The sequence below is a fragment of the Trichosurus vulpecula genome, chromosome 8 (genome assembly GCF_011100635.1).
Source record: "Trichosurus vulpecula isolate mTriVul1 chromosome 8, mTriVul1.pri, whole genome shotgun sequence".
NCBI classification, from domain to species: domain Eukaryota; kingdom Metazoa; phylum Chordata; class Mammalia; order Diprotodontia; family Phalangeridae; genus Trichosurus; species Trichosurus vulpecula.
In genome coordinates, this window is record NC_050580.1 from 197914554 (window position 1) to 197928157 (window position 13604).

A 13604-nucleotide genomic window follows, 5' to 3' on the forward strand; every position below is an offset into this window, starting at 1 on the left:
ATAAATAAATAAATCTTTATTGCCCAGTCCCAAGGGGGCAGAGTTTGTAACAGAAATCTCATTCCATGCCTGAGAAAAGAGAGGAGAGAGAGGGCAGGGTGGAGCCGGTGTGAACAGACAAAAGGGACCCGGATGAGAAGAGGGCTCAGGATGAGCTGGCTGAGGCTACAAAGATGTCCTTGTAGCCTTTGATCTCCTTGACCTCCTTGCAGCTGACCAGTGCTTGAAGTTGCCTGGATCCCTCTTTGGTGGGGAGTAGATCTACCTCGGCTTGGATGGTGTTTCCAGATTGTATGGTGCCCAGACTAAAAATCAGAAAGGGAAGCATTGACTGACAGTATCTTTAAAAAAATATTACTCCCCACTGCTAGTGCTTTCCCTCTGGGATTACCTCCTATTTACTCTCTATAGATCTTCCTTGTATATAGTTGTTTGTATGTTGTCTTCTTCCTTAGATTGTAAGCTCCTTGAGGACAGGGACAGTTTTCGCCTTTTATACTTTTTTTGATCCTCTTCAACTTAGCACAGTGCCTGACACATAGTAAGCACCTGATAAATGTGTGTTGACTTATTTTTTTTCAGTGAATAAGCATTTATTTTCTCTCTCTTCCACCTCCCTTCCAGTTGCTGTCTTGAAGACCCATATGGCATGTGACTTCCCCCTCTCCCAGGCTAGGAGAAGCCCATCAGTTCCAGCTGAGGTCTACTATACTCTCAGATGCCGAGACTGAAAGTGAAGCAGTAAAGGGAGGACCATCCCAGAATGAGACCAAATGCTAAAATGCTTCCTCCATTTAAGAGGAGAGAGAGAGAGAGAGAGAGAGAGAGAGAGAGAAGAAAGAAAGACAGAAAGAAAGAAGGAAAGACAGAAGGAAAGAAAGAAAGAAAGAAATCTCAGTGATGAACCCAAGGAAAGATCCTAAGATTTAAATCTGGAAGAATCTTTAGGGACCACCAAGCCTTCTGTTCTCTTTTTACACATGAAGAAAGTGAAGTCCACAGAGGTCCAACAGTTGATAAGAAGCAAAGCTGAGATTTGAACCCAAATCCTCTGACCACAAATCCAGGACTTCATTAAACTGTAAGCTCCTTGAGGGCAGGGATTTGTCTTTTGCCTCTTTTTGTATCCCCAGCATTTAACACAGTGCCTGGCACATGGTTGGCACTTAATAAATATTCATTGGTTGATTGCTATTTCCCTTTTAACCCACTGCCTCTCAAAAGAGACCCAGCTGGCTCCACGACCAGCTTTACTTACTTAATTGTCATCTGTCCTTCAATCAAGCCACTCCCTTCCAGCACCAATACACAGTTCTGAAGTGGTTCATGCTGAGTATTGGTGAAGCTGATGGAGACACTTAGTTTCTTGTTCACTACTGCCTGCCCAAAAACCTATAGAAGGAGAATTTGGGACTATTTGTGGATATTATCTCTTTTTGTAAATCTTATACCTACACACCATCTGCCCCTCCTCCCCTACACAACATTGCAACACATGCCTTGCAACATCCAGGCCCTGTTGTTCAGAAGAATAAATATTAACTCTAGGGAAAATATGGACCTGAGTGAAACTTTATTGTGTTTAGGGTAAATAAATGTGTTGTCTTTGGGGTATAAAAATAATGCTATGGGTCCACCACCAGTAGGACATGTGCTTCTAATTATTTTTCCGGTAGTAGGGATGATTTTGTGCCAATCCACACTCCTTTACTCAGTGTCCCTCATGATCTACAATACATATCCAAAGAGACAGCTGGCTCTGGGCAGAGGATTAGCCTGTGACTGTGAATTGGGGGTTATTTGTGAAACTAACCAGCTTATGTAGGCCAGTTGGCTACTTTAGCCTCATCTGTGCCATACTCTGACCAGAATGGAGAGTCACCCCAATTGTGTTTTGGTTATACTCTGACTTGACCTAAAAATCTGGGATTTCTCTTTTCCATATATAATAGGGTGGATGCACTTAAAGTGCCCTCTTGGACTGGTATGAGAAAATCCAGGCTCCTCTGTGTATAGATGGGACAGAATCAGACTTGAAACATTAAAGAACTTTTTAGAATCCAGAATTAATGTATAAGTCATCCACAGAATACCAGATGAATTGCTAACTAGAAGTGAGGATTATTTGAACTATAAGCAATAGGGCCCTGTGGTTGTTGCATAACGGTCTTGACATCAGACTTGTGCCAGTGCCGAGGACTCTGCCCACTGTTCCTCTAATCATGTTGGTTGGCATCATTTGGCCTGGTCAGCTTGTGCCAAGGTAGAAATTGCAATAAGGTGGCCAGATGATTTAAGGTGCTGGGGAACTGTCCAAGTGTATGTATGATCTCAGAGAAAGCATGGAATTGACAAGTGTTGAATGATTTGCTAATAAAAGAGCCAATTATTACACAAAGATGAATTAGATAATCTTATGGAATGGAGAGAATGCAATGGCAAGGAAGAAGGGGAAAAACAAGGGTATTTTTAGGGCAAGGGGAGGAAAAAAAATCTCCATAAAAAGCAATGTTTGTAAGGAAGGCGGGACCCCTGTTTGGCCCTGAACCTCACCTCGATGGTCAAGTGGGGCAGCTCCAAGGAGACGTCTTTGATCACGAGCAGCTTCCTCTTTGTCTGCTCGATTTCCACAATTCCTGACAGGCGGATCAGCTTTTCATCACTTATCTGGTCTTTGTAGTGGGTGAAAGGCAGGGTTATCGGCATCTCTTTCTCTGTATACAAGACCCAAAAGCCACAGCTGAGGAAGATCTTGAGACTTTGGAGTGTGTGTCTCAGCATGAATTAGCTGTGTGTTTATCTCCTTGAGTTTGCCATAATGTGCGCTTACTAGGTTGTAAGTGTGCCGAGGGCAAGAACCGTGTCTCATGTATTTTCGCATCTCTGCTAGTCGTGCATTTCACGTCCTAGGCCCTTAATAAATGCTTATTGAATGAATGAATAGAATGGGCTATGTGTATTTTAAAGGCATGTCATAATGTGTACATGCATACACATGTACACTGGCAATGCCTTACTACATGCTAACACGTGTAGACTGGCATCCTAGAACCACAGAATTTTGGAATGAGAAGTGGCCATCTAGTCCAAACCATACTTGAAAAGAATCCCCATTATTGCAAAGCAAATGGTCATCCAGTCTCTCCTTGAAGATTTCCAGTGAAGAGGGGCCCTCTCCCTCCCAAGGCAGCTGGTTCTACTTTTCAATAGCTCTAATGGTTAGGACCTTTTTCTTGATGTCAAGCCTACATTTGCCTCTTTGTAACTTCCATGTTCCTGGTTTTACTCCCCAGAGTCAAACAGAACCAGTATCATCCTTTTGCAGAAGTGCCCCTAAAATACTTGAGCATAGCTGTCATGCACCCCAGAGTCTTCTTTTCTCCAGGTCAGACATTCCCAGTTCCTAAGACTGATCCTCATATGGCATGGACTTAGCATCTTGGGTAGTGTGGGCACAATGGATAAAGTGCTTGGCCTTGAGTCAGGAAGACCCTAGTTTGAATATGGCCTCACTTACTAGCTGTGTGACCCTGGGTAAGTCATTTAACCTGGTTTGCCTCAGTTTCCTCATCTGGAAAATGAGCTGGAGAAGGAAAGAGCAAACTAGTCCAGTGTGTTTGCCAAGAAAACACCAAATGGGTTCATGAAGAGCTGTACGTAACTGAAATGATTCAGTAACAACAGTGACAACAAACAGTGTCTTGGCTGCTCTCCTCTGGCTGTTCTCCAGTCAGCGTCCTTTCTATGTTACAGGACTCAGAACTGAACACAGTCATCTAGATGTGTCTAACCAGAGTGGAGGGCAGAGGGACCACCATTTCTTTATCCCTGGAAACTAGGCTTCTCTTCACGCAGCCCAAGATGGAGTGAGCTGTTTTGGCTGCCACATCACATTGCCGGGCGTATGTCAGAAAGCCATTCTGCAGAAGGATCCACAGATTCTGAACCTGTCATTCGGATGCCTTGTGCAAGTTTCTTAAGTCACCCATTTGTCTATGGCTCTGGGGTACCCCATGTAGATTTGGGTACAGCCCCTCCGGGGGAAACAGTCACTCTTAGTTTTATTTTGGCAGCCTCCACCTCTCAGGCTCTTCTGTCCCATACCAACGGGGAGCTTCCTGGGGCCAATCCCCATACTCACCTTCCCCTTGGACCAGGCCAAAGTTCAACTCGTCCTTCCAGAGCGGAGCCTGGGCATTGCCCCCATGGAGCAGGGCTTGGCCACTAAGCCACACATGCAGCAGGAGCTGCTCAATTCCCATCTCCGAGCCCTGAAGCCTCCTGGCCTTCAGGAAAAATGCTAAGTCCTGGCCCCACTCAGGGGTTCTGGCCAGCTTGAGATGCAGCTTGACTGGTCTTTCTTGGAACCAGGCTGTTCGCATCCGTTCCATGTAGGGGTAAGAAGACCCAGTTGGGCCCAGCAATATTTGGGAAGCCTTCATGAACACAGAACGTTCTTCTGCAGATCCTGTAGGGGAGGAGGGGGAGAGAGAGATGGTGGTGGAAATTGTGTTAAGGATCCAGCAGTCACGGGTGGGGAACCTGCGGCCTCAAGGTCACATGTGGTCCTCAAAGTCCTCAAGTGCGGCCCTTTGACTGAATCTTCATGTGGCCTTGAGGTCTCAGATTCCCCACACCTGGTCTAGGCTATCCCTTGCCTTCCTCAGGACCTCTCTTCCCTCCCTCCTACCTCAGGGATTGTCTGAAACCCCAATAACCTCTTAAAATCTAACATAGATGCCCAGTCTCTCTCGGTAGTCTCCCCATCTCAAAATTTGAGGACTTCAGACAGTTGGGTGCTGGTAAATATTTAATAACCATCTCTCCAGGAAAAAAAAATACTCCTAACACTTTCAAATTTATTCTGCATTATTAATATTCTCTTCAAAACTTTCTTAAGTCTAGATGATTAATGTGGGAATGTTTTTTGTGACTGCGCATGTATAACCTATATTGTTTGCCTTCTCAATGAGAGGGGCAAGGTGTGGGAGGGAGGAAGAGAATTTGGAACTTGAAATTTAAAAAAATATATTAAAATCATTTTGTATGTAATTGGGAAAAAATAAAATAGTAAATCATTAAAAAACAAAACAATAACTCAAGCCCTGATTTATAGAGTTGGCCGATTTCCAAGGTACAAATGCTTACACCAAAAATTTAACAACAAGGGATCAGAAAAAGGTAGCTCTAAACCACCCTGGACTTCATCTCTTCTTCCGTGGGCTCATTCAACATCCAAGGCCTAACCTCGATTCACCAGCAGCTTCCCTCCCTGACTTTAAGCCATCTCCTGAGTGACAAATAATCCAGAGTTTAACAAACTCTAGATCTCAGGTCACCATGACAATGAAAAATGTCATTGTAGCATCTAGCATTTTCAACAACGATTTTGAGATGGTGAGATGTAAAGGTGCAGGCCAAATTTTTAAAATATATGTGTGTATATATATATATATATATTTTGATCACGTACATCCTAAAGGGCAATCAAAATGCCATATTAGTTCTGCTTTTAATAACATTGTGATCATAGTTTTCTTCATTTTGGACCTTCCCTATATCCTTGGTATAAATCTAATTTAATTGTAAGGAATGACTCTTAAAAATAATTTGCTGTAGTCTTTTGTGAGAATTTTTAAATCTGTCTCTAATTGTGATGATTTCCTCTTTTGTTTTTAATTTGGCTTTATTGACTTTCTAATTTTCTAAATGCATATTCAAAAAATAAAAATAAAAAAGGAGAGAAAAGCAAACGTGTCCATAATGAAATTATTTGTAGATGCTCCATAAAAGAAAATGTAAACAATCTATACGTCTAATGACTTCAGAATAGCTGAATAAATTTTGATTTTAATATAAGATTTCAAGACCTATAATTCTACCCATTTCCCAGACTGGCACATTTGTTTTCTGTGTGTGGCCATTGTGCTCCTCCAGAGAAAGCAAACTAATCAAAATATGGCTTTTGGGGTCTGTGATTTCCTCTTAGCTGTCTTTTATCTCAAAAATGGATTTTATGCCAACTTCTAACCTGATAGAAAGAAGCTTGCCAGAATGCATTGCAAATTGCCTACTGGCAGTGGAGCAGCCAATCACATCAATTCAAGCAGCACAAGGGTAAAAACAGCCCCAAAAGGAGACTTAATAACAAAATCCTAAATAACAAATGTATTAAAGAACAAACGATTAATAACTGTGTGAAAAAAACTGATAATAAGGAGACGTTATCAAAATTTCAGGGAAGCAGATAAGAGTCCATAGAATAATAATTATAACCCCCCAATATATTAATAAAATAGAAAATTAATATTGGTTCTGTAAAGAAACACCAGAAAAAGGCACTAGGCAGGAAGGACTGCTTGGCTCACTCTGCCCCTTCTTTTTTTCCCTCCTCCTGAGGCTTACTGACTGGAGGTAGGCAAACTATTAAGGCAAACTGAGGTCCCCCTAAGCCTGTAAGTTCAGCCCTGCGGGAGCTGCAGAGGCTGAGCCTGGGTGAAAGGGAGGAAAGTGAGAGGGGAGAATCTTGAACTACAAGACACTAGACTCTAGAGAGCAAGTAGCCTCAGAGTAAGAAGACTTAGGTTCAGGTCCCACCTGTGAAATATGGTCTGTGGGACCCTCAATTTTAAGATGACAGTCCCCACGCAAGTCCCTCAAAGACTCTGAATTACAGAAAAGGTACTGATCTGCATTGATAAAGGAAATTCTTCATTGGGAAGTCCCTATATTCAGGTCTGGTGAGAAATTATAAATGGTTTTATTATAAATTCTAATTTGATTCTAGTAAGTTATAGTAAAATATAAAATATAATAATAAATTCTAATGAGTATATATAATAATTATATGTAATATACAGAATGACTATATGTAATATATAAGAAATATTATAATTCTAAACTGTTATATTATAACTTCCAATATATAATTATATATAACAATTATATTATGTAATATAGAATAATTATATACAATATATAATAAATAATATATATAATAAATATTATAGTCACGAATTGTTATATTATAAATTATAATACATAATTATATATAACAGTTATGTAGAATAACTATATAATATATAGAATAATTATAATTATAAATGGTTATATTATAAATTATAAATATAAATTGCTCCATGTAGAGCTCCTTGTATAGAAAGCCTACCATTCTAACTCTATCCTCCCCCCCAAAACATTCCATTTCTAGTTTCCAAACCCCAACTTTTTTTTTAGTATTTAACAAGAGTCCCCTACTATTCTTTTACCAAGTTCTCCATCCCATCTGATCGTTATTAGTGAGCTGTTTTCAATTGAAAGACATGCTAAAGCGATAGCAGTGATTTGATGCAGGCCCATAACGACCACGGGATGATGGGACTTTGCCCCAAGGCACTGATATTGGTGGGGAGAAGGGCATACTTTCTCCCTGTAGGGACCACTGTTCTTAGAACTGGCTTTGCAGTCCTCTGGTTATCAGCATTGCAGAGCTTCACTGCTTCACCCTGGGGCTGGACCACCTCCAGAGGCCCATAGTCATGGACCTCTCCCTGGCACAACTTAATTTACAGTCAGTCTGTTCTCTGTGCTGCTGCCTCTGGTGAACACCCCACCACTTAGGTAGTTGAATTTGCTCTCTAGCCAGTTGCTAGGCACAAGGATTCCTAGCTACGGCCCTGGTTCTGTGTGGCAATCTAAATATTGAGTTCATATCATGTATAGATGTAGCTCAAGACAAAATTAAAAGGCTCCATGGAGTAGGGCATATCTTTCTTCAAACAGTGCGAGGTCCCTTAGTGATACATCCTTTCTGCAGCACCAGCAGTCCTAGGTTCAAATCCCACCTTGGACACTTACTAGCTGTGGGACCTTGTGCCCCAGTTTACTTATCTGTAAAATAATAGAATTGGACTGGATGGCCCTTTAAGGTTCCTTCCAGCTCTCAGTCTGAGTAAATGCAACCTCATGAAAGTGATAATAAGAAACTAGTTAGTGGCAGCTAAACGGTACAGTGGATAGAGTGGTGAGCCTGGAGAGTGGAAGACCTGAGTTCAAATTTGATCTCGGACACATAGCTGCGTGACCATGGGCAAGTCAATTAACCTCTATTTGCCTCAGTTTCCTCAACTGAAAATGAGGACAATAATAGCACCTAATTGTGAAGATTAAACGAGATGATATTTATAAAAGCACTGAGCAGACTGCCTGGTACATAGTAGGAGTTTTACATATAGTTATTCCTCTTCTTCCCTCTCCCAATTATTTTCCTTTCTTGAAAGAGGCAGGTCCTAGCTGGTTGACCTCAGGCCTATCGTACTCTTTGTTCAGTCCTTTCAGTTATGTCCAACTCTTTGTGACTCCATTTGGAGTTTTCTTGGCAAAGACACCTAAGTGGTTTGCTATTTTCTTCTCCAATTTTACTCCTTAGCTAATATGAAAGAAATATTGAGTGAACTGATAATTCTCAAATTGAACTTTATCTGAGATTAAAAGAAGCTAGACCCACAGAATGATGTAAGGTCAATCTATATAATTCCTAGACCCAAACTTGGCAGAATATGATCTAAATTGATCCTAATAGCTGCTCCTCTTCCCCTGTGCTCCAAGCACCCTGTCTTCCACAGTATATTAGGCTGATCTTGAAGAAGATACCTGAGGGTTCTTTAATGACATTTTATGCAACTATCTAAATTGTATATGTAAATCAAGGCTAGACTGAAAAAGGAAGAGACAGAGGAAAAAACCCACTTTTAAGACAACCCTACTCTGGGAAAGTAAGGGACGATAGTGCTATCTATTTATTTTGTAGACTGGCTATATCTATATAGGCATATACATGTATGAGTATTGTGTGTATGTATGTGGGTGCATATAAAATGTATATATGTATATATACCTGTAGAGATGGGCAGCTAGGTCGATAGGTCATTGGGCTTGGAATCAGGAAGACTTGCCTTCCTGAGTTCAAATCTGGCCTCAGACATTTACTAGCTGTTATGACTCTGGGCAAGTCACTTAACCCTGTTTGCCTCAGTTCCTTATTTGTAAAAATGGGCTGGAGAAGGAAAAGGTAAGTCACTCCAATATCTTTGCCAAGAAAATCCCAAATGGAGTCACGAAGAGTCAGACAGGACTGAAACAACTGAACATCTATAACAACATACCTGTATACCTATGTATCAACATATATACATCCATACACACATATGCACATTATATTTGTATGTGTGTGTGTATATATCTATATAAATATATGTCCATATAATTATATAGAAAGAAACTCATATATAGCTGTATATGTAGGTATTTGTGTACCTATATTTACATATAAATGTAAATGATGTGTATCTATTATGTATATCAATTTTGATATGTATATCAATTAATTAATCAGTAAGCATTTATTTAGTGCCTACAATATGCCAGGAACTGTGCTAGTCACTGGGGATACAAGGCCAAAAAAGTGAAACAATTCTTATTCTCAAGAAACTTACATACACATATACATATATATACACATACACACATATACATACACATAGATGAATAAAATCAGTTTTTCTTTTTTCTCTCTGGGTTCTTCCCCCTCTCCCTTTTTTTGGTGCTGCCTCTCATTTTGAGAGGGATGGTTTTATGCTCTCTCTCTCCCTCCTTCCCTCCGTCCTTTGTCTGTCTGTCTGTCTTTCTGTCTCTCTCCCATCCTCCCTTTCCTCCCCTCTCTCCCTCTCTCTTCCTTACCTTCTCTCTCCCTCTCTCTTTCTCTCCCTCCTTCTCCCTCCCTATCTCTCCCTCCCTCATTCTCTCTCTGTCTGTCTCTGTCTCTCTGTCTCTCTCTTCCTCCCCACCTCTCTCTCCCACACACACACTTTTTCTGACATTTTAGAGACTCCTTAAAGAATCCCTTGCTTTTCTTCCCCTACCTGACCAGGGTCTCCAACATGCCCCAGCCAGAACAATCCAACAGGACCCTGTCAAAGGTCCTTGTATTGCTCTATTCCCATCTTCCCAGAAATACTTTCATTGCAAATTGCAGCCTCCACTTCAGGCCTCAATATTCTTCATGTCTTCATTGTTCATGACTTTTCTTTCTTGTCAGCCTTAACATTGTTCATCTTTCTCTGATTATGTCTTTTCTGCCTGACTGTGGTATGCATGGATTACTTCTTATATGAGAATTCTTTTAAAGCTGGAAAGGAACTTGGAGACCATTGAATCTAACTTCAGATACAGAAACTGAGGCCAAAAGAGGTTAAGGGAATTGCTCAGAGTCATATCTGAGGCAAGATTTGAACTCAGGTCTTCCTAGCTCCAAGCCCATCCCTGTATCTGCCTCATCCTAGGTGTCTCAAAGTTAGAAGTTGTTAAAGCAAAGTTCTAAAGGCAAAATAATGATTTGCTTGAGCTAATTCTCATTTGGACGAACAATGCTCGTTTTGGGGCTAAACAGTCCTCAGTGTACTTTCTCTACGTATTTTAATTCTGTGGATTTACTTTCCAAGAAAGACTAGGAGGAGGAAAGTTGTAAGTTTTGGGGTACGGCCCTCCCAGACACACTAGCACCAAATCAAAAAGATCTCAAGTTCATGAGGCTCATGGAATACGTGGAAAAGAAATGTATGCCAAGGAGGAGAGTCACAAACCTCGCTTAGGAGAGAAGGTGAGTAAACCCTCCTGGGCCAGCTCCTTTTGAATGAGATATCTCCCCAATCTTCCTTCCACATTAAAAGGAAAATCCAAGTCTTGTGTGAGTGCTTAATAAATATTCGTTGATTGCACACCTTTTAATGCGACATTTAACAAATTCATCTGACTCCTAAATTTCTTAATTGGCTACCAGATTCAAAGAAAATTTGTAGAGCTTTAAAGTAAACTTGTCCCCACCCTGACTCCCTCCCAGCCAGTCTTTTCCATGGGCTGCAATGCCCTCTCTTTTTCTGACCACTAAAAGTCGGCCTTCACTCCCACCAGCGGTGGGCACTGCGGATACAGTGACATCATTCCGACCCTAACCTATCCATCGTATAACATTGCCATAGGTCTATCACTAAAAAGCATGTTTGACCAAGTCACTCATTTGCTTAAAAAGCTCTAGGACTTCCCCATTGGCTCTGGAATAAAATACAAATTCCTCTGTTGTCATTTAAAGCCCCTCACAATCTGGCTCCAGCCTACCTTTCCAGACTTATTACACAATATCTATTTCCTTTCATGTTTTCTACAATACAAGACTAGACTCCTTGCTGGTCTTTACACATGACATTCCCTCTCCTACTTCTGGGACTTTGCCCAGACACAAAATTCTTTCTTCTTGTCTGGAATGCTATATAGGATCATGGAACTAGAGTGGAAGGACCCTCAGAGACCATCTAGTCCATCCCCCCACATTATTCTCCCAGCTTCTACTTATTAGAATCTCTCACCTCCTTCAAAATTCAGCTCAGGGTTCACCTACTTGAGACCTTTCCCATCTACCCCATGCCCAGCAGCCAGTAGCCACACACCCCTCAAACTACCTAATATTCATTTTGTGTTTTGCATTTATTTCTATGGGGTCATGAAGAGTCGGATGTGAATGAATGTCTGAACAACAAATACGTGTTGCTCCCTACCTCCCCCCTTCAAGAGAGTGTAAGCCCCTAGAGGGCAGGAGCTCTCTTGTTTTTCCTTTGATAACTCAGAACTGAGCAGCACAGTACTTAGTACAAGGTAGGCACTTAATAAATGCTTGCTGATTGATTGATAAACAACCATGAATGAAGTATGTTGTTGGTTGTTCAGTCATTTCAGTCCTGTCTGACTTTTTGTGACTCCATTTCAGATTTTCTCAGCAGAGATACAGGAGTGGTTTGCTGTTTACCTCTCCAGCTCATTTGACAGATGAGGAAATGGAGGCAAAGAGGATTAAGTGACTTGCCCAGAGTCACACAGCTAGTAAATGTCTGAGGTCATATTTGAACTCAGGTCTTCCTGACTCCAGGCTTGCCACTCTATTCATTGCGCCACCTAGCTGCCCACATGGATGAAGTACATATGTAAGGAATTTCATGATGGCTACCATGATGGATGGCATGAAGTTAGAGAGATGAGTGAGCATTCACAGTTGAAAACATAAGGGACCAACTCCCACAATTCCCGAGGGCCCTACACACCTTCTGGGTACTTGTAGGAGCTGGTGACATCCTGGCGTTTGTCAGAGCCCACCATCTTGGTGCTTATCTTTTTCCCGATGGCACTGGTGTTGTGGGAAAGGATCTCTTTCACTTGGCCAGACTCCTGGAGCCAGATCACTTCATCCGCATTCACCTCAGCAAACACGAAAGGTGTATCATAGGCTAGTTGCACGTCCCCTTCTTTGATAGCTCTGACAGAGGCTGGCCCACAGCAGAACACCCCTAAGGAAGATCGAGGTTGGGGAGAGAGACACAGGAAAGCTGCCGTGCTTTTCAACTGGGGGACGTTAGTGTGATAGGAGGAAAGAACAGAAAGAAAACAGCCCCCATAGAATGACTCCTGGAAGGACAAACTGATAGTGGGGCCAGATGGAGGACCCACTAACAGAGGCAGAATTAGAGTGGGGAATCACAGCTGTGTGCCCTTGGATAGTCACTTCACTTCTATTTCCTCTGTTTTCCCATCTGTAAAATGTGAGAAATACATGAACTACCTACCTCACATCATTATAGGGAGGAAAATATTTTATAAACCATAAGAAACTATATAAATGGGAACCATTAGAAAGGCCGCGTGGTTGAGTGGGTAGAACACTGGATGTGGAGTCAAAAAGGCCTGATGTTAAATTCCCCTTGCTGTGTGACCCATGGGCAAATCATTTCAGTATTCTAAGCCCTGGCTGACTCTGAAATTATAAACTAAATGATATTTTACATGCCTCGCCTTCCAACCTCTTCCATTAAACTTCCACCTCAGTTGCTCCCCTCACTTTCTTGTCGCTTGCCTCAAGGCCCCTCTCTGTCTTGCCGTCAGAGAGAAAAGGGGAAAAGAAGGTTGGTACTGGTAGAGGAAGGTGAGGAGGAAGAGGGAATGGAGGAGTGGGTGATGTTAGAGAATGAAAGGAAGAGTTGGAGAAGCTGTTTTTCTCTGAAGAATTTTTTCCTTTGGTTTATCACCCACGTGGGACTGAAGGCTGAGCTCCAGACCTCTCTTATAGTGATACCGTACTCACCTCTGCTGGTTTCCTGGGGGGTTGGATCCAGGACCTGCCATCCATCATATCCTGCTGGCAGATCTCTTCTGGTCATCCAGCATTCATTCCAGACATGGAAATTCCTGTGCAAGTTACACTCAGGGTTGGAGTTCAACAGAATAACAAGGTGGTTACAGAGTGTCACATGGGCCCATAGTTCGTGGAGGATGAGGGGGTGTGCCAGGTGTATTGCCCACCCTCACCTCACTGGGCTGTGGATGGCCATAGATTGTGAATAGGAAGAGGGAAAAGGGTCAATTTGGTGTGTCATCAAGGAACAGCCAAGCTCAGAGTTCATTCCCTTTGACTTAGAGTCATCATGAGTCTCTCCTGGATTTGGAGTCTCAGGACCTGAGTTCAAATCCCAGCCCTGTTACTACTTGGGAGATCTTGGGCAATC

The 13604-nt window shown here is 42.0% G+C and overlaps 1 protein-coding gene across 1 annotated transcript in view; it reads right to left on the minus strand.

The window, feature by feature from the left end:
* Positions 1–145: 145 nt before the first annotated feature.
* Positions 146–13604, minus strand: part of TGM7 (transglutaminase 7) — a gene marked incomplete at its 5' end in the record, with an annotated part of 32937 nt that continues 19478 nt past the window's right edge. Inside the window, 6 exons of the mRNA XM_036736799.1 lie at positions 146–305; positions 1259–1392; positions 2554–2714; positions 4142–4468; positions 12150–12392; positions 13184–13287. Of these exons, the coding sequence (XP_036592694.1) occupies positions 146–305; positions 1259–1392; positions 2554–2714; positions 4142–4468; positions 12150–12392; positions 13184–13287 (1129 nt within the window). The remainder of the gene's footprint in view (positions 306–1258; positions 1393–2553; positions 2715–4141; positions 4469–12149; positions 12393–13183; positions 13288–13604) is intronic.